Below are 19,937 nucleotides of genomic sequence, written 5' to 3'. Positions count from 1 at the left end.
TTTTCTAATTATCGTTTGATTTCCCCATCATCTTGGTTACAATATGGGTTCCCGCCCCAACTTGTACTAAGATCTGGAAGGGCAGGGTAAGCTGCTGAATATTTTCCTTCTCCTAGGTCAGCCAACTTCAAGAACTTCACCTTCATCCAGTTGAATGAAGAATTTTCCAGGGGCAAAGGATTAGACGTTGGTGCTCGATTTTGGAAAGGAAACAATGTTGTTCTCTTTTTTTGCGATGTGGACATATACTTCACAGCTGAATTCCTGAACTCCTGTAGATTGAACACACAGCCAGGTACTGCTACTCATGAAGTGTATTGTTTTTCAACAGATTTTTACCTATTGTGTAACAGCATTCACCAGACTATTCTTGCCTTGGAATTGGTAATGAAACTGCTGTAAATCATTCTTGAAACTTGGAGAACTAATTAAGACATGTATAAAAATTCCATTGCTGGTTGGCTTTTGAAAGGTTATAACACTCCTGCTCCCACTGTGATTGAATTTCTTGCCTTCAGCACCTGTGCTTTCTTGAACAGGATCTTTTTGTTAATTATATCCTCACAGTCACATTTTCATGCAAAGAACATAGACTCAGTCCAAAACTTGTGTGACTTTGTCTGGATTTAGTCTGGCCTGGACAGCATCTTGTAAGAGAGAAAACTGTGCTTTATACAGCTTTTTAAAAAAATAACTCATTGTCATTTCCAGGGAAGAAGGTGTTTTATCCTGTTCTCTTCAGCCAGTATAACCCCAGTATAATTTATGGCCACCATGATTCCATTCCATCTTTAGAACAGCAGCTGGTAAGTACATTGTCCTGGTTTCAGCACGGATAGAGCTGGTTTTCTTCACAGAAGCTAGTGTGAGGCTGTGTTTTGGATTTGGGATGAGAAAATGTTGATAACGTGCTGATGTTTTGCGTTGTTGCTAAGTAGTCAAGGACAGTCCAGCTTCTCATGCTGTCTTGCTAGCAGGAAGACTGGGGGTGCACAGGAAGCTGTCTAAACCACGACATACATGAATGCCTGCTTTTATTTGGACAAAGCATTTTTTAAAAGTGCATGTGCTCTTGGGTAGCATTTCCCTATTCCTTGTGCACAGTGACTACCACACAGACAAAACTGATGACAGCAGTCACCATACTGTGAGTTCTGCAGTTAAGTTTCACAGGCAAGTATCTTGTACCATTTATTTTAACCCTTGTTTGATGTTTTATACATGTAACTTAAGAATTTAAACCATGTCTGCTTCTCTGCCAGAATGGAATTTCTAATTGGTGAGCAATTAGAATCATAGACTAGTTTGGGTTGGAAGGGACCTTTAAAGGTCATCTAGTCTGACCCCCCTGCAATGAGCAGGGACATCTTCAACTAGATAATGTTGCTCAGAGCCCCGTCCAACCTGATTCCCCACCACCAGTTCCTCTATGGTGTACTGTCTCAGGATGACAGTCCCTGATCTTCCTCTCATTTCTTCCTTGCACTCAATAGTTTCTTTGCTTGCATCTTGAAGAGCTGACATTTGTAAAAAGCATAGATATCCTTAGATGAGTCAGTGAAAACAGAATTCCAGGGGGGCTGTCATAGTTATTCCCCCACTTACTTGAACACCTCCGGTGGCTTTTCCCGTGCCACTGTTTGTGAATAAACTGCCTGCGAGCAGACAGTGTGTTTCTGAAGTGTACCACTTTGTCTCAGAGTCAAATGACATGCTTGGAGCTGTCCCTTCTGGCTTTAATCTGTCACTGATACAACACAGCATAACTCCACTGATTTTCATCTCACTTGCTTATCTTCAGTGTGAGAACAAAGCATTATTTTAAAAGCATTGTCATAAGGCATAGGATTAAAACATGTAGTTAAACCCAGGTGAATCTCCTTGATGAGAAGGAAGCTGTTGTGAGGAAGAAGCTGAGCACACAGACAAGAAGTTCACATGAATGCTAGCAGCAGAGCCATTGCGTGGCATTGCTGCAGATGCTATTCTCCATTCTCTTGTGCTCTGGCATTGCATTGTCTTGAAGCTAAAGGGGTGATAGAAGTGGTGGCTTACCCTTTATGTACACCCTCCACTCTTGCTTCTCTCCAAAGTCAGCATGTCACAGTCCTCTGCCCACTAGCGCTGGTAAGTGGCTGAATTTTAAAATTAAAGTGTAAGCCAGCTATGCAGCTTCATTCATTTCCTCTGGGTCAGGTCCCAGCCTGCCACAGCTGCCCCTCTTACTGCCAGGCACCTATCAGGGCTCATCCTGTCCCAAGGCTGGACACTGTCTCCAGAGCATCCCAACTTCTATGGTTGTTCTCAGTAAGTAAGAATTAGGGGTATTTTGAGCCCAGCAACAGTCACAGCTGAAAAAGATCCCTAGGAGTCTGAGTCCAGTCTTCTGTCATCACTATCCTCACCTCGTGTGATCCCTCTAGAAAAATGAAGAATGAGAATTTGAAAAGTCCACCCAAAATATTTTAAAAAATTTTTTGTCTGTTCCCTGTGTTATCCAAGAGGGAACCAGAAAGTCTTTTACTGAAGAGTCTGGAAAATCCTTTCCACTGTTTTTTTTTTTTAGACGAAACTTGTTCTGATTATACCATGGGAATTCACGTTAGCTTTTCTCTCTCTGATGAGAGCCCACCAGGGATCCTCAGGCTTGTAAGCAGTGTGCTTAGGAAATGAAATAGATTTTAGCTCTCAAGCTAGCATAAATTCCACAAAAGACATTGTCAGGATTGTGCAAATATTTATAGCTAATATTTGAATTATAAAATGTGATGCATATGTCAGAAAAGTTTCTTGATTTAAAGTAGTACTGCCAATCTCATTTTTATGTAGATTTTTATATTTTCAGCCCACATTAGTTCCCAGGCATGAGGCCAGATCTGTGCCACTAAAACAAGGCAGTGTTAGCTATCTGTCCTGGTACTCAGGCTGCTGATTAAAAAAAAGCCTTCAGAAATCTTTGAAATAATTTGATTTGTGCAGCAGCCACTTGCACTAATGGGAACTGATAATGCTAATGCATACGAGTAGCTTGCTGTAAGGGCATCGTTATGGAGATTTCTTGTTACAGACCTGACAGATACAATCTTGTTTCCTTTTAATTGGCTTCTGCAGTGGCTTGGCTTTTTCAAGGAGAGGAGAAATGAGAAAAGAAAGAGATAGCAACGCGAGCAGTAAAATTAAAAAAAAAAAGCCATTAAAGTGACAAAGGTTATGAACAAAAAGGGGAGGCATGAATGAGAAATCAGGAGAGATTATTTTGGAAGAGGATTTTTTGGTAAAGGAAACGCTGGGATTTGTAAATCCAGAAATGGAACTTTTGTCTCCTCATCTTCTGTAACTTTTCCACAAGTGAAGCAAAAATTTTCAAAAATAGCTGCTAAGGGATAGGTTTGTAGCCAGAGTGTGAAGTACTTCTGACTTGCCTAGAGGATTTAAATACCTGTCCCAGTCCCTTGAAACCCTTGGATGTCTTATCAGATTGGGTTAGATCACTCACGCATATGAATTATGACCTGAGGGATCTATACTTGGATATCTGCTTTTGAAAATGACAGCCATGGTTTATCACTGCTCTGATTTTCTACCTGTTATACGTAATATTTTCATGGCCCATCTCCGTAATGTAGAATGTGCATTCATTATTACAAAGGCTTTTATGGGATATATATCTACCACCTAACATTTCTGAACTTTAATTTTACCTGGGTTTAGCAGTTCTGGAAAACTATTCTTACCACTTTCCTAATTATTGTCAAAATTAAGGTAATCAAAAGCAGCTGTCAGTTGTGTGATCAGATTAGAACCACTGTTTTCTTCCAGAGCTCTTGTGGTCCACAATCCAGATGCCACCATCTGCTCTACAGCAGTCTGGCTTCCCTGGTTTACCAGTACATTTCTTACATCGGATTTGAATCCTGCAGAAACTAACAGTTTTGGAGGATGTTTTGCCTGTGAAGAAGCAAACTCCAGAGGATGATGTGATATTACTCCACTTGGTCTGCAACAGCAGGAGTAGAGCGAAACCTGGTTGTTCTGGATCAGGGGGTTTATCCAAGCTAAGACATGGCTGTTTTTTGGGGGCAGAAAAATGCAACGAGTGTCTACAAAAACTGGTTCAAGATCAGACATGGATTTACGTGGGGAAGAATAAAAAGGCAGTTGCTCCTATTTCTGACCACATTCAGGGACTTGTCTGCTGCTCACACTGAAAGCATTTCTGCTCCCATATAAACATTCCTTTCCCTCCATGCAGATTATTAAAAAAGAAACTGGATTTTGGCGAGACTTTGGTTTTGGGATGACTTGCCAGTACAGATCTGATTTTATCAACATAGGTAAGAAAAATGCACTCCAATATGTCTTCCTTTTTACTGAAACATAGAAAATTGTGATCAGTTTCCCTTTCCTTGGCCAGTGTGTTTATGCCTCTAATTTGCATCAGTGCTCTGGTTAGATGTTCAGACCATCCCTAGGTGCCATGGAGGTTACCAGAATATAAGCGCTGCTCAGTACAAATAAAGCAATTTTGTCTGATAGCGAAAAATTTGAAGCTAAGAAATTTGGACACTTTGATGGTGGCAGAAAGTATGGCTGTTTTAAAGGGCTGACTGGGGGCAGAAAAAAAGCTGTAGTGCAATTCATAGCATGGAGTTTGCTAGTATGTATTTCTAGTTTTATTTTGGATTTTGTTTGTGTCAGGTGGCTTTGATCTGGACATTAAAGGCTGGGGTGGTGAAGATGTACATCTGTACCGCAAATACCTTCACAGCAACCTCATCGTGATCCGAACGCCTGTCAGGGGTCTCTTCCATCTGTGGCATGAAAAGCAATGTCTGGACGAGCTGACCCCAGAGCAGTACAAAATGTGCATGCAGTCCAAGGCCATGAACGAGGCTTCTCATGGCCAGCTTGGGATGCTTGTTTTCAAGCAAGAGATTGAGACACACCTGCATAGACAGAAACTGAGCAGTAAGAAGACATGAAGCCAGAAAGGGAGGCAAAAGCCTCTGAATTGGCCTATAGGGTGTTTTGGAAAAGAGTTGCTAACAAGAGAAGATGGGATGAGACTCAAAGGATGGAGATTCCAGCAGGATGGCAGCAAAAGAAGATGAGGGGAAAGTGCTTATGCTCTGTGCTGTTCCCTCCTTCTGTTTTTTTCTTAATAGGGCTTTTAAATGCTCCATTAGCCTGACTGTTCAGCACTTGCTTCTGGGGGAGACTTGAACACTTGATGAGATTTGAGGTCACAGAGACAACGAACGTTACATAAATGCCAGTCTGGTATTCACAGTAACAAATGATGTGCTCTTCTGTTGAAATGTTTGTAAGATGTGTACAGTTATTTAAAGGATTGATCCTTTGGTGGGACAATAATAATGAGTTATTGTGTAAATCTAACCTGACATATCTAAAAAGGGCTATTTTTGAATAAGTGCAGAGCTCCTGCTCTGAGAAGGACATCTGATGGTTAACAATGGTTAAGCTGGAGTGACCAAAAATCTTTTTCTCTTAAGGGGCTGGGGTGGAGGGACAGCAGCAGTGCACTAACAGGGTATTCCTAGTTCATTCAGAGACAAAAGGCATCTTGGAAAGTGCTTTCTAAAATTCAGAAAGAGAAAGCCCTACCGGTCAAGTGTGATGTTTCAAAAACACTGAAGGGTAGTGTTTGTTCTCTTCTGTGGATAGTGAACAAAAAGCAATGAGCCATGTCTGTATCACATGAATCAGATGGTGTATTTCTGCTTTAAAATACTGTAAGTATCTCAAGATTTATTTTTAAATGAAGTTGGTTTTGCTTGGGAATTATTTTTTCAGACTTCAAATTTTCTACTTCCAGCCTTACTAGGAAATAGTGCAGCCTTCCAACACCTGGAAAATGATCTGCAGATCTGTGTTTCCTGTGGATGGGAACTGGGTTCAGACAAGTGAAGTGATTCTTCTACACAACCTGGGTGCTGGAAGGCCGAAGCTTTACCATGCGGAAGAAAAGGAAATACATATTAACTTGCAGTACTGATTTAGTAGGAGGATTTAAACTCTGAATGTCAGATACCAAAACTGATGAACTTTTTCTGACTTTATACCAAAGTATTCCTTCTAAACCAAATATAGAATATTGCCCAGGGCATAGCAAGCTTTTTGTAATTAACAAAATAAATTTTTGTGATGGATTACTGGACCCTGCAAATTCTCTTATGATAATTATAGGTGCATCCTAAAAATTACTCTCCTTCTTAATAGCTTTTTTTTCAATTGCCTAAAACTGTTGAAAGCATGAGTTACTGCCCTTATAAAACACTTTCTTTTAATGCTGACTGCTGTTTATCATCTTAATATATACTAGCCAACAAGGGCTTGGAAATCCCATTTGCTTACCTAAATGCTGTTTCTCCAAGTGGTCTCTTTGTTTTATAGCTTCAGATTAATTCAAGACAGCCTGAAACCAGATTCTAATTCGGTTTTTGGCTTGTAAAAGCTGCAAAATATGCAAGATAGCACCAAACAATGAATAAAATGCTATTTGTCATGCCACTGTGCAGTAGGAAGAGCGCTTATGAACCACTTTTGAAAGCACTGCATGCAGAATCTGCAGAGACCATGCTACTGTAAGTACCTTTTCCCTTGACACATGTTTACATGTTTTACTCTTTTGTTGGATTCAAATGATCTGCATTGGACTTCCCTTGCAAATCACAAAATGTCCAAAACCACTGCAAAAGTAGAAAAAGAATGGGAACTCCGTATGCTTAAAAAACCCAATCCCCAGATATATCACTTACCAGAAAAACTTCATCAATAACTCAATTAGGTCTCAAGTAGAACTTTTTTTGTTCCCAGAATACATGATAAATTGTTTATAAAAGGCTTTGTTTTGATGGAGTAACTTTACAAGTCATTATGCAGTAGGAGGAGACAGGCATGGCTTGTTGAATGCATATGAGAGCTGTGGTAACTGAACTGCTCCAAGGTGATAGTTGATCCTACAGTCCCACTTAAACTGAATTTGAAACTGGGTGATGTATATTACAAAAGTTTCATAATCATAACCCTCCTCAAGCCTATTCTTAACTATTTCCATGATGTTTTTTTGTTATCTTCCCTTAGGTTTCCCTAAGCTCTCAGCAACTTAATGTAACTTTGAGGTTGGTCACACTTGTAGACCAGGGCTAGATCAGATGATATCCAGAAGTCCCTTCAAACCCGTATTAGTCTCTAATTCTAAGCATTGAACACCTGTAAATTCAATACTTTGTTACTTTGGGTACCTTAGCAAGCACATCATCCAGCCCCTGTCAAAGTTTTTAAATAGCACCTTTGTGATTCTCTTGCATGTCCTTTTCCACAGAGATGCTGTTCTTCCCGCTGAGAAGAATACTGTCTATGCAGTTCCTGTTCCTTGTCTGCAGAAGCCTGTTTGGCAAGAGGTGAGATTGAATCAATGATGGAGAAAGTCAGCCTGCAGTCGTTGGCCACCTCAGTGTTGCACGGGAGAATCTAATCACAGCAGAAGTCTGGCAGGGCTCTCTTAAAGGTGGAGACTGCACTGATAGGGGAAGTGAAGAACATGAGAAAGGGAAGCTGCTGTTAGCTACATTTCTGTGAGCCAAGTGGAGCTGTAACACGTCTTCCAGACCAGTTAGAAAAAGATGAAATCCAAAGAGAGCAGACAACAGAACCATAGCCAGGCAGCTTTCTGCCTTCCTTGCCCCAGAAACTGCTTATGATCTTTCTCAGAATGGTGACTGACTGGATCTTAGTTGGAGAGGGAATAGAGATCACCCTGTGTAGATGGGGAGGCCATATGGGGACTCCTTGCTTTAATTTTTGATGACTGTTGCATGCTCTGGCTAAAGGCATAGAGGCACGGGGCAAAACCGATTGCCATATCCTTCCAGGTGTCATGATCTCTCCAGCAAGCAATTTTCGAATGTGAGTACTCTTGTAATCCTTGCACAGCATCCCTTGAAGAAAGATTCTATAGAAAAGCTCCCCAAGACAAGCCAGCACCCTTGATTCCTGACCAATGCAAGTCATCTGTGCTCCACAGACTTTCAGGGTAACTAGATTTCAGAGCAATAGAAGAGCCACTCTTGAAGGCATTTGTTCTGGTAAGGGTGCTGCCTTTGCAGTCAGTGCAGTAATCTAAATGTATAGGTATAAAACTTCAGGTGTCTTCCTTCATAGCAGACAAGTGAAGCTGGGAGTCTTTAAAAAACTGAGGCATGATTCTCAACCATGTGGGATAGATGTGAACACTGATAGTGACTTTCCCTGGGCTCCACTGTGCCAACATTTGCAAATAAGTAGTTATAAAGGTATGTGAAGCTAGCGGTCCACTGGTCAGCAGGTCAAATCCTGAGGAGGTCCACTATAGATCTTAGAGCTAAAATTGATCACGTCCTGCTGTGTCCATGCCAGATCAGCCTGCACCTTATTTCTGCAAGTTAACACCATGTCTCTTAAACTTTTTAAGGGAGAATTTGTCCCCTGTCTTTACCAGCCCATAGGTATACAAAACACTTTGTGATTTGTCTCCAGCCAGACAACAGTTTTGGCATGTTCTTCACATGAGAACAGATGCTAACTTTTCTCTAGGATCTCTGAATGACCTCTCATTTTGGCCATATGTTTCAAAAGAAACAGTTCATGAAGAGGGAAGGAGAGATTTTTTCCCCCCTACAAATAATCTAGCACTCCCTCCCATGATTGATGCAGATTATGTTGAAAATATCTCTTTGATACATGTGATACAGTGCTCAAGAAGCTCCTTAAGTGATTTTCCCTGCCAGAGTGTTGTTACTTTCAGAACCTCACTTTACATTAAGGCTTTATCTCTAGCAAGTTAAACCTGCTGTAGCTGCAGCGCAGTTATCCCCTCTTTCCTCGTATGGAAACCACCTATCGGCATAGTTGTAAATTTTAAGATTAGATTATTACAATGATATATTTTAATCTGTATTCTGCAAAACACAGATCAATTTAAGAAGTTTTTCACTGCTTCCTCAAATCGAGCAGATCCAACAGAAAGGAGGAGACAGGTAAACAACTGAAACAAGATTGACTCTTGTTCAGTATTTGAGGATTGTATCTCTAAACAATGATGTTAGCAGATTCACACGACAACCCTCAGCTGTACAGTTTGTGCAACAACATGAGGGAATCTGGGTGAGGATTGATTTGTTATGTGATTCTGTGCAGCCTCTCCCCCAATATTCTGAATTATGTATTTAAAAAGCAGTGTAACATATATGAAAAGTGAACATTATGTTGAAAGAACAAGTTCTATGTTAAAGTTTACACCAGATGCATCTCAGTAATCTGGACACAACTTTGCAATAAATAGCTCCATTTTGGAAAATAGCATTCTTTACTGGCAAACACTTTTCTGTAAACTGTACTAATACTGATACAGGCGCTGCTTCTTACATTTTTTAGACTCTGTGCATGTGGTAGCCTTTCATACAAATTCCTGTATCCTTTTTCCTTTCCCTTTCAAAGTGATAATCCCTCTTTATGTGGAAAGGCCAGTGTGGGATTTAAATACAGGTTAAAAGAGTGAGGATCTATATTCAGAGGCTAAAGGAGTTTAAAAAATGCACTTCTCATAAAAATCCTGCTTCACAGAGAACACCTTTCACTGAAAGACACCGAGGGTTTGCTTGAACATTTGGCTTGAACATACTTGATTCAAAGAGCACGGCATTTTAGAGGATTAAGCTTCACATTATTGCAAATTACTTTATCAAGACCACTTCACCTCTCCAAGTTGTTTTGTGCCTTCAGGAAGGTATGATCTCATTCAACTATAGATACTAATCTATTTCCCAGGTGGCAAACAACCTTGCATTCAAGAACAAAAGGCAGCTCAAGTACAGAAGTCCCCCAGGAAATCTGCAAAAACCCACTGAAAATACATGGCAGTATCTCCCTGTTCAATCGATTACTCATCACCTCATTCACTCCACTGTGCAGGATACATCCAGGTGCTTTGCAGCTTGCTGGGCTGATGCATCCTTTAACTCAGTTGATACGACAAGCCCACAACAGTACTTATCCTTCTACTGCTTTGTTGTGAAGGATATAAAATAGAGGCACTTATGGCAACCGGTTCAGGTAAGCATCAGCAGCTCTAGTTCGAAGTTCAGTCTTTGTGAATACAGGCATGGGGCTGCACGGTGAAACTAGGAGGTTCACTCGAAGAGAGAGATGTAATCTGGTTCTTGGTCCTCTTGGCCACACGGGTAAAGCAACAGCTCCTTCCCCAAGGAAGTGATGGGTTCGTCCTGTTAATATAGGATACGATTAAACATCACCTTTCAAACAGACCCTACGTATCACAACATCATGGGGTGGAGTCTCCCTTGCCTCTGTTCAGGTGTGGACTTGTTCATCCTGCCGTGAGATACACCTCGGTGCCCTGGGGAACTCGGGGAAGGACCTGCATGGCTGACCTCTGTCTTCATAAAACAATGTCTGTGCTTGGTGCAGTAACCTGGTGACATGACTCTGGCAGTTTTCAGAAAGAGCTGTGCTAGTCTCGTAGATGACTGCAGCTTCTATGGCGTGAAATGCTGCCCTGCCCAGACAGTGCTGGAGCAAGGACTGTGCAGCACGCAGGTAAGCAGGACTGGGTGGTTGTGGACTGTGCTTCTGGCTGCGTTTGTGTGAGGGACGAGGGTGGATCCCGGGGTGAGAATATGCCCTCTGCTCAGGCACACCCTGTTCTGAGGGAATTCCTTGACAGTACAGTCTCTGCTTCCTGTCTTGTTCTCCACCCTAGCAGCAGATGCATGGTGGGAACTTGCTTTCTCTCGTGGTCACCCAGTGGGTGATAAGCAGAACCCACTAGAGCACTTCAGCAGAGTGGGTTCACCCTGCCCACGTCTGCTGTAGTGCAGGGGGTCTGTAGGATTCTTTGCAGACTGTGGGCATGGCTCTACCTTTAATTTAGATATGCACAGCCAGGCTTTAAATCCTCTGGCTCTGGTGCCAATAGCCGTATAGCTCCTGCTTTCAACAATTTCAGCCTGAACTGTGAAACCCATGCAAGACGCATGTTCAGGTAGCCCAGGTAGAGCTCCAAGTAGTGAATGAACATAGATATTTTCCTCACGTCCAATTTTGTTTAGCCATGTCTGTATTAGGCGAGGCTCTTATTTGAAAGAAACATGGATTTTAAATGAACCTTTGGGCAAAATGATTGTCCTGTTCCTGAGCAGATCTTATAGCAAAGGGATGAACAATGCATCTGGCCCTCCTTGGAGCCCATGTAACTGCAGTCAGTGCTAGTAAACGCTGCTGTTACAGTTGCAAGAACCTGCCACCTTCTTCCTTCCCTTCTATTTTTTATCTTTGCTCAGTATAGCACCTTGCCTGCTTTGAGATTATAAAGATACTTTGTTCTCTTTCATGCTGAAGCTGAAGGCAAGTAGGATTTTCTGCTTTCCCAACTTGCTGGGACCCCACAACCACTGAGAGAATGCAAAAAAAAAAAAAAAAAGGAGTCTGTGTGATTATGCTGTCACCTCTCACCTTATCAGCATTCCTACCAAATAGTGCGTGAGTAACTTGAGCCCTGTGTGCAAGGTGTTCTGCGCACTTGAGGGGGAGTGAGTAAGGTCTGAGGTGTTTGAGACGTGTTAGATTGCCTGAGATACACCCATCAGGCTGGCATACCCTTCCGGAGCAGCACACAGGATACACAATAGCAGCTAAAATGGGTCTAGTTACCTGCTTTAAAACAACTGAATATATTATTTCTTATTTTGAACTGCCCTGAGGCAATTAAACAAACAATTAACAAATGCATTGCTAGATGTTCACCTTGTGGTAGTCTACAAGGTCAGCCAGCATTGAATGTTGTAGCTGGTCCACTCCAAGGAAGCTGTAGGAATCACTTGAGGCATCAATGAGGAAGTGTTTACACCCTTCCACAGACCGATAGGAGAGCACGTAGCCTTTGATTTTCTCACTGACCCGGACCAGAAAGCTCCCTGGTACTGTTTTATCCAGAAGCTCCTCTGCTTTCTTAGAGGTTAGGATACCTGTTCAAAACCAAAACACAAAACTGAAGGGGGAAAAGCATTTGTGCATCACAGGATGGAGCAGTTCTCACAAATCTGTTCTATGACTCTAAAACCAGTCCGTGGCACTTCCATCCCTTGCATTGTTTTCTTGCCCAGTAGCCCAGGAAGAACAGTACTGCCATTGCTAGTAAGAGATCATGGCCACGTGCTAACTGTGCTTTATGTTAACTGTTCCAGACATGGCCAATTATGAATGACAGATGTGCAGGGCTCAAAGGACAGCTTCTGTGTTACGAGAGAGAACGGCATTGCAGTGTGTTACGTGTTGATTCCAGCGTAGCAGGGCTGTGCAGACAGTGATCATAGGTCCTGTCAGAAAGCCATGCAAGCGTTGAAAGACTGTTACAAAAGGATAACACTTTTGTTGCTGCAGTCTCGGATTGAAGGGGTTTCCAAAGCAAGGGAGATGGATGGGATCATGATAACCCATTAGAAATGGGATGGAAAGGTTATGCATGATGAGCACGTATGGAGGGAGAATGACCTGGGGCCAAGGTGCGGTGTGCCCAAATCTCTCCCACTGTGGTCCAAACCATTGCCAGGATGACCGTGCATCCAGTACAGGGAGGCAGGGGTGGCACAGAGGTACAGGGTATTTTGAAGATCTGGCATCTGTTCTAACAGTTTAGCTTGACCTTTGTCATAATGCTAAAGGAATTTAAACAACATTCATAGATATTTAAAATGGAAAACCTAGCCACCTTTGAAAAGCTCCTGGACCCAGACTGTGGCAGCAGCCATGTTAGCAGAAACAACTCCTTAAAGAGTTGGGTTGGGGCAGAAACACTCAGGACTCACCATGGAACCAAGGTGCTATCGTGTCCGTGGTTTTCTGATAGCCAGCTCGGAGAGGGAATTGCTCCTCTTTAAACCACTTAATGATGCTTTCTTCAGTGGAATTGGATATTGTCCTCTGGATTCCCTCTTTCCTGTTAGAAAAGGCTGTGGTTTGTGCATGAGCTTCAAACAACAACTTTTGAGTCCTTTTGTTAAGAACAGCCCTAAACAGAAGGCTTACGCTAGTGTAGCTGTCAGCAATATTATATGGTTTTCAGTGGACAACTAGCACATAGGGTGTATGCACTCTAGGCTTCGGACACTCTACTAAATAAATGTTACTCTCCAGGGGTGAACAAATAAGCCTTATCATACCCTAGGCTGGAATATAGCCTAGGTTCTGTATTTTTCCCTGCGGGGCGTCTCCTCCAAGTGAGGAGGAGAGCTAGCTGTTCCCATCTCAACCACCCCATGCTAGAGAAGAATAATTTCATCCCTTCTCCCCTCCACAGTGCACAGGGCTTTCCTTACCTGATCACTCTCCCGTTTGCCATTGCAGGAGGTAGAAGTTTAGGTTTGGGGGGGAGAGGCGGATATTGGAGTGGTCGCCGATCTCCTGCTGGGGCATCCTTGGAAATATCTGCCTGCTTCCCCCTGTGGATGCCCTGCAGTGAAAGCCTTCTGTAGTCATCCCTGGCTTGCCGTGCAAGGGAGCGTCTCTTTTCATCTGCTGCCTTGGATTTCCGCACTGGAACAAAAAAGGATTCCTACAGAAGTGAACAAGCAGGGAAGTTTTAAGCTTACTGCCCTTTGGCCATCTTCCTGCTTGATGAAGTGGAAGAACAACCCATTTCACAAGGTGAAAGATGCACTCAAATTGTGACACCATCTGCCACATGTCTCCCATCACTTTTGGGCATCTGCAACTTAACAGGGTCCATTTTTCATTCCTTCAAGAGATTAAAAATCTGGGTTCTTTCTGGGCACCAGGTCCCTTTGTACTTAGAGACTACTTGGCTTTGTTTTGCATGCTGACTCCTGGTTCAGACATAGATTTCTGTAATGCCTTCCATGTGAGCCACAGGGGTGGGGAGGGCATATGGAATAAAAACTGCTGAAATTACTCCAAATCAATCCTTTGAAGGATTTGAAAGTGCTGATCATTTTCTAAGGGTGGAAGGGAGTCTTGCTGAAACTGTCAGGGAAAGTGCAGAACTTGGCTGGGTATTGTTTTTGCTGTAAAATTGCCTTGTTTAGGTCCAGCTCATCCTGGAGTCTGTAGGAGTAACCAGCTCTCTGGTTGGTCTGAGTTAGGTTAATTCTTTCCTTGCTTCTGTAATCAACTTCAGATTTTTTTTTTTTTTTTTTTATCAGTAAGAAAAATAAAACCCCTGGCCTGACATGGAAACAATTGGTAGTAGCGCATTGCCATCTACTGAGCAGCAGGGGAAGAACTGGGGGGAAAAAAAAAATCATAGCATAGTTTGGGTTGGAAGGGACCTTTAAAGGCCATCTAGTCCAACCCCCCTGCAATGAGCAGGGACATCTTCAACCAAATCAGGTTACTCAGAGCCCCATCCAACCTGACCTTGAATGGTTCCAGGGATGGGGCATCTACCACCTCTCTGGGCAACCTGTGCCAGTGTTTCACTGCTTTCATCGTGAAAAATGTCTTCCTTGTATCTAGTCTAAACCTACCCTCTTTTAGTTTAAAACCATGACCTCTCGTCCTATCACAACAGGCCCTGCTGAAAAGTCTGTCCCCATCTTTCTTATGAGCCCCCTTTAAGTACTGGAAGGCTGCAATAAGGTCTCCCCGGAGCCTTCTCTTCTCCAGGCTGAACAATCCCAACTCTCTCAGCCTGTCCTCACAGAAGAGGTAATTTTTGTGGCCTCTGGTAATTTTTGTGGCCCTCCTCTGGACCCACTCCAACAGGTCAAAAAAACACATCAGGTTTTCCTTCAGGAAGTATTTGGCAGCAGTGATGGATGCTACTGCAAGTCTCATACTGTTTGCCATTTTCCTTCCTATCATTTGGATTCATTACATGAGACAGTGCAGCAAGGCTCTGCTTAGGTCGGATTGTACTTGGATGACAGGGAAGCCCTTTTTAGTTAGTCCCTCTCACCCATTATCCTTGTCCTCAAGAGCAATGGTTACTGCAAAGTCCTACAGGCAGCCAGCTTCTAGTTTAAAATAATTATCCTGGCTATACTCATGTGGTTCCTATTTATTGCATGTTTTAATATCGTATTTGTGGGAACAATTTTCCATTTCCCTGCCCAGCTCTAGTCTCAATGCTGTGGGGACTCAGAAATATTTCTGATAATGCAGTGCTGCATTTCTTGGCAGTACTCTCCACCCACTGACCAATTATTCAGTTCCAGTGTGGCAGAAGAAGGATTGAGATGAGAGCCCTAGGATTTCTCAAGCCCCATAGGAAAAGGTCATCCTAAGATCTTACAGGATTCCTGCCATTCAGGCTCATTCTCATCTGATTTCTGCAGCATCCTCTGGCTCTCCGAGCTGGGGTGGCTCTGTGGTATCACCTTCTGGGCAGCTGTGGTCTCTTCTCCCGAATTTCTCCTCTGTGCTTCCTTCGTCTATGAAAGAAACAGTATGTTCAGCTTTGTCCCAGGCTAGTTTTAACCCTGCTTTTTAGCTAGCCTGGAAATACTGGGAACTCCATTCTTTATTCTGAATCCCTCCAATTTCAACAACATACAGATCCTGTCTTTACTGCAAGCAACAACAGAGGAAGTAAGGGAAAACAGGCTACCAGAAATCATCAGGAGCATCTCCCTGTGCTGCTTCCCAGTCTGCCAGCCTGGCCTGCTTTGTATCATCTCCAAATCATCACACTGTGCGTGAGGAGCATGGTAACGCTGGATAAAACTGATCCAAGAGGTGAGGATGTTCTTGGGTCAGATGAGGCTCTGAGGCTGACTGACTCTAGAATCAAGTCTGGGCCCCACTCAATGTGTTAGGACCATCCCAGGTTGCCACTTACTTACCTGTTGGAAGCCACGCTTCCTCATGTGGCAGTCTGCCAGCATCTGGTGAACATCTCTGGTTTCCCTCTGGGCAGAGGAAAAGATCGGTGAGAAATAAATGCAGCATTAGGACCATTGCTGCTCTTTGGAGCAAAGGTGTTTAATGCAGAAGCAGTGATGTGACATTTATGTTAACAAATTTTGCCAGCCTTCTCTGACAAACGTCTTTTTTCATCGTATTAGGCCTAATATGTCACAGGAGAACTCAGGGATGTCAAGATTGTCATAAGCACATCTAGATTTGCTAAGTGATGCTCCCAAGTGCTCCCCGGGAGCAGTCCCTTCCCCGCTCCCTCTCAAGCAAGCCCTAGCAGAACCTGTCGTCGTCCACAGCTTTACCTGCCTGTGCTTGTTTGCTGCTGTGGCTGGGGTGCTGCAAACCCCTGCTCATCAGACTGACCCAACTAGCTGCACGTCTGGTGTTGGCTCTTCCCTGCAAACCAGTCTAGCCACCCTGGCAGCAGTCGCTAGCTGAGACCTGCCTTTGAAGGCAAACAGTTAGACTTGTCTTTGAGCAAACACCCACCCACCTCCTCGTTGGACCCAGACTGCCTCCCACGGCAGAGCGAGTAATGAGTTAACTACTATGCTGCTTACGAAGGACATGCTTTGTTTTATCTTCATCACCTACTTGGCTAATATTTAATATAAACATGGCCTTCCAATTTCTCTCTCCTTGACAGGAAACTAGGAACTTCAAATGTGTGTGAAGCAGCTTGTTTTCTTAAATCAGCCCGCCCGTCCCCTGTGGCAGACAAAGCCTGGATCCCTGAGGTTAAATGGGAACTAGATCTTGGAGAAAGCATTTTAATGAGGGAGGTGAAAAAAAGCGCTTCTCCAGGCCTAGAAAATGCAACAGGGGTCTTCGGTCTGGATCCCTCCTTCTAATTGCAAAAGGTCCAGAAACCTGGCAAAGATGATTAACAACATAATGACAGAAAACAAAAGTAAAATATACAACCCTCCTCTATTCCACGTGCAAGACTTTGAAAGTGGTTTAGATTTTTTTTTTTTGGTGGTGGTGGGATTTTTAGTTTGGGGTTTTTTTTGTTGCCCTTTTTTTTTTTTTCTGTTAGCTGTGGCTAGTAGCTTCCTTTCAAAAGAAAAAAAAAATCTCCCACATAGTTGCTCAACTTTAGCAAATAGTGCTAAGAAAAACCCTGTGTGACTCAGAGGCTTTTGATAAAGGAGACAGCCACTCCAAATTCCCTTCCATATTTTAGTAGCAGCAGCAGAAGCGCTTTGCCAAAACCCAACCTTCAGTTATTGTGCTTTTTATACTGAAGTATGGAATGGCTGTATAGTAAAAGAATATACACTCATACAAGTTAGCAGCAAAAGGCTGAATGAAAACTCTGCTGAATGAGATTGGACTTCTCTCATTAAATTGGCAGGGTGTTCAGTTCCTTCCATTCAACTTTGGTTGCACGGGTAGTTAATTTAACTCATCTTTTTCTCAGTTCTCTGCAAATGGCTTTTTGTAGCCAGTTAAAAAGTAGAAATGTATTTATTGCTGGAAAAAATATTTCTGTAATGAAACATCACAGCAAAGCAGACATTGTATTTACTACATTTGGAGTTGTTCTGTGCTGTTAAGGTCATAAGCTATTTTCTAACTATTTTAGTAGACACACACAGACAAAAGAAGAACCTAAAATATGCATGTCAGAGGATGCTTTTTTTCCCCCTGCCCTCCTAAAATATGCATTTCAGTGGGTAAAACTATCTTCATCTGTTCTTTTATACAAGTAGATGATTTGTCTGAGGGCTGTGGCCTTGCATGTACAGATCCTGGGATAGCCTCCCCGGTCTTGCCCCAAAAGCCATCCAAACCAGCCACAGAGCAGGAGGGAAAGTACTGTGACCCTTGTTTTACCTACGGAGAATGGAAGCAAAGGAATCCGGAGTGACTTATCTCTTGGTACAGAGCAGATCTCTCCCAACTGAGAATAGCACTTGGACCTCCCGAGTCCTAAGGAAGGAGGTAATAACACAGCTTCTTCTCTCACTACAGAAGAGAAGCCTTAACAGTTAGCTGGCTTTTCTTCAAATTTCTATTTATAGCAACCAGGATTTTCAACTTCCTACATCTCAAAGCACATGTTTCTGATGGTTATGGAGAAAAGGGGGGAAACTACCTTTGTGAGCTCCTGGCTTTTCCCTGTTGTAGCAGCAGCAGTTTTTCTCCCATCTTCCTTCTTTTCTTCCACAGTGCTTTTTTTATTCCTGTGAAGATCTGTCTCACCCAGGACTCTTGGTTGTGGATGTAGAGACCGTGTTACAGAAGAATCAGTCTCTCTGAAATGCAAGAGAGAGAGGGCTTAGGAACCTGAGGGAGTCACTTTCCACTCTCTGAGCATCTTGTGAGGAAGCTGCATGTGAGCAGAGCAATGCTGTGATGAAGCGACGTATGTGCAGGCAGCTATCATATCTCCAAATCAGGTAGGTGGAACAATTAAATTAATGACTCCTGGTGAGTAACTGTCGTCCTGCTGTACACGGGCACCTGTCAGTGAATCAGTGCAATCCAAACTCATCACTTGCTGCAATAACAGAGTTAGCATTTCCTGTGGTTCACAGAGGGTACCGCGCAGGAGCCGTATCACGGGAAGTTCGATGAGCCGAGGCAAGCCTCAGGCTGGAGCTGGTCTCTGCCAGCATTGTGTGTACTCACAGAAAGTCAACCTTTGCCTGCACTTTTTGCCTGCAAGTCAAGTGTGACAGTGATAACCAAAGCCCCTACAGAGAAGACTCCAGCCTCTGGGTGCCTAGAAATGCCTTCTTCTCCGTGTCTGCCCACCAAGTCCTCCAGCTGAAGGGTGCTTACCTGCCCTCCTTGCCTTGCTCTCTCGCTAACTGTTTTGCCCTTTGTGCCTGGATCTCTTCACAGATGGCCGCATAGGATTTATCTGAAGGATGCTCGCCCATCACCCAGACCCAGACATCATTGTCAGCGCCGAGCTTCCATGTCACCGTCTTCCCGTTGGCTGAAAAAGAAGCAGCTCTGTGGCAAATGCTGTTTGCTCAGCAGCTCCGTGCAGGGCCCGTGTCCTGCCTGCTGTGCCCTCCTGGCTGCTGCCGACGGCAGAGCCTCTCCAGGCAGAGCCTGCTTTTGCAGCTGTACGTGGGGAAAGCTTGTCTGGGGCAGAGCGCGCACCTCCCATTTTGTTTCACAGTACTGAAGCCAGGTCAGTGAAGGGAGCATTCTTCCTTTCTTGCTTTAATTTCTTACCACTGCCCTTGCCAAACTGCGCGAGGGAGAACTATCTGCAAACAGAGCGTGCAGGGGAGAGCTGGGAGAAGAGTGCTATCTTCCTAGCAGCCGGCATGCTGTATATTCCTGGCAAGGGGACTTCAGGTCTAAAGGCACAACAGCAACACCCCTGCAGATCTGGTGCCCCAGGACAGACGTTCAAGTCCATGGTTATTTTATAGACAGATTCAGAGGCCCCATTTAGTGGAAATTTAATGAGATGCATCTCCTGGGGGCAAGTAGGCCCTGCTTTCCCAGCTAGGGGAGTTGAGCAATTTGGTCAAGGACAGAGTGTCTGGCCAGGGAGTAAAACCATTGCGTGCCTGGCTAAAACTACCCCATTGCAGGTGGGTTTAGTTACAGTTTGGAAATATGACTATGATGTGTCCCTGGGAGAGGAAATTACTCTAAGGACACATTACCTCCTATTTCTAGGGAGCAGGTCACTGTGCCAGAGGGAGAAGCAACCGGCAGGCAGAGACTTACCTTTTCTAGGCAATGGCTTCTTTGCTGAAGCCTTGTCTGCAGCAGCTTCTCTTTCCTCCCACCGCCTGATTTGTTCCTGCCTCATCTTGAAGAAGAGGATCTGCTTCTGCTCCTCACTGAGTTCTGCTAGAAGGTCGGGATCAATGTACATGTCCGATAGTATCTGTTTCAGCATGGCTGCAGGTTTCAGTTACGCACGTTTGTGGTGGTGATCTCCGGGGATCAGATCCTCTTCCTGGCTCCGACAAGAAAGAGTCTCTCCCCGCCTGAGCCTGGAGCAG

General features: G+C 43.7%; 2 protein-coding genes across 2 annotated transcripts; one reads left to right on the top strand and one right to left on the bottom strand.

Moving 5' to 3' along the window:
- Positions 1 to 91: 91 nt before the first annotated feature.
- LOC104616906 (chondroitin sulfate N-acetylgalactosaminyltransferase 1-like) lies at positions 92 to 4,991 on the top strand (the record flags this gene model as incomplete). The annotated part of the gene is made up of 4 exons (XM_010282070.1): positions 92 to 295; positions 712 to 806; positions 4,253 to 4,334; positions 4,699 to 4,991. Coding segments are annotated over 4 exons (665 nt in total), but the record flags the coding sequence as incomplete, so codon positions are not given.
- Positions 4,992 to 10,083: 5,092 nt separating this feature from the next.
- SH2D4A (SH2 domain containing 4A) lies at positions 10,084 to 19,878 on the bottom strand. Its single transcript, XM_010282069.1, has 9 exons — positions 19,657 to 19,878; positions 18,745 to 18,904; positions 18,056 to 18,215; positions 15,879 to 15,944; positions 15,329 to 15,467; positions 13,395 to 13,611; positions 12,885 to 13,015; positions 11,824 to 12,044; positions 10,084 to 10,283 (listed from the first exon to the last, which is right to left on the bottom strand). The coding sequence occupies exons 1-9, from the start codon at positions 19,829 to 19,831 to the stop codon at positions 10,191 to 10,193; spliced, it is 1,362 nt and encodes a 453-aa protein (XP_010280371.1). The 5' UTR covers positions 19,832 to 19,878; the 3' UTR covers positions 10,084 to 10,190.
- Between the last annotated feature and the right edge of the window lie 59 nt (positions 19,879 to 19,937).

The sequence above is a fragment of the Phaethon lepturus genome, unplaced genomic scaffold (genome assembly GCF_000687285.1).
Source record: "Phaethon lepturus isolate BGI_N335 unplaced genomic scaffold, ASM68728v1 scaffold37372, whole genome shotgun sequence".
In the NCBI taxonomy this organism is placed as follows: Eukaryota; Metazoa; Chordata; class Aves; order Phaethontiformes; family Phaethontidae; genus Phaethon; species Phaethon lepturus.
Note: the sequence above shows the minus strand (reverse complement) of the source record. Positions and strands in the feature narration are given on the sequence as shown.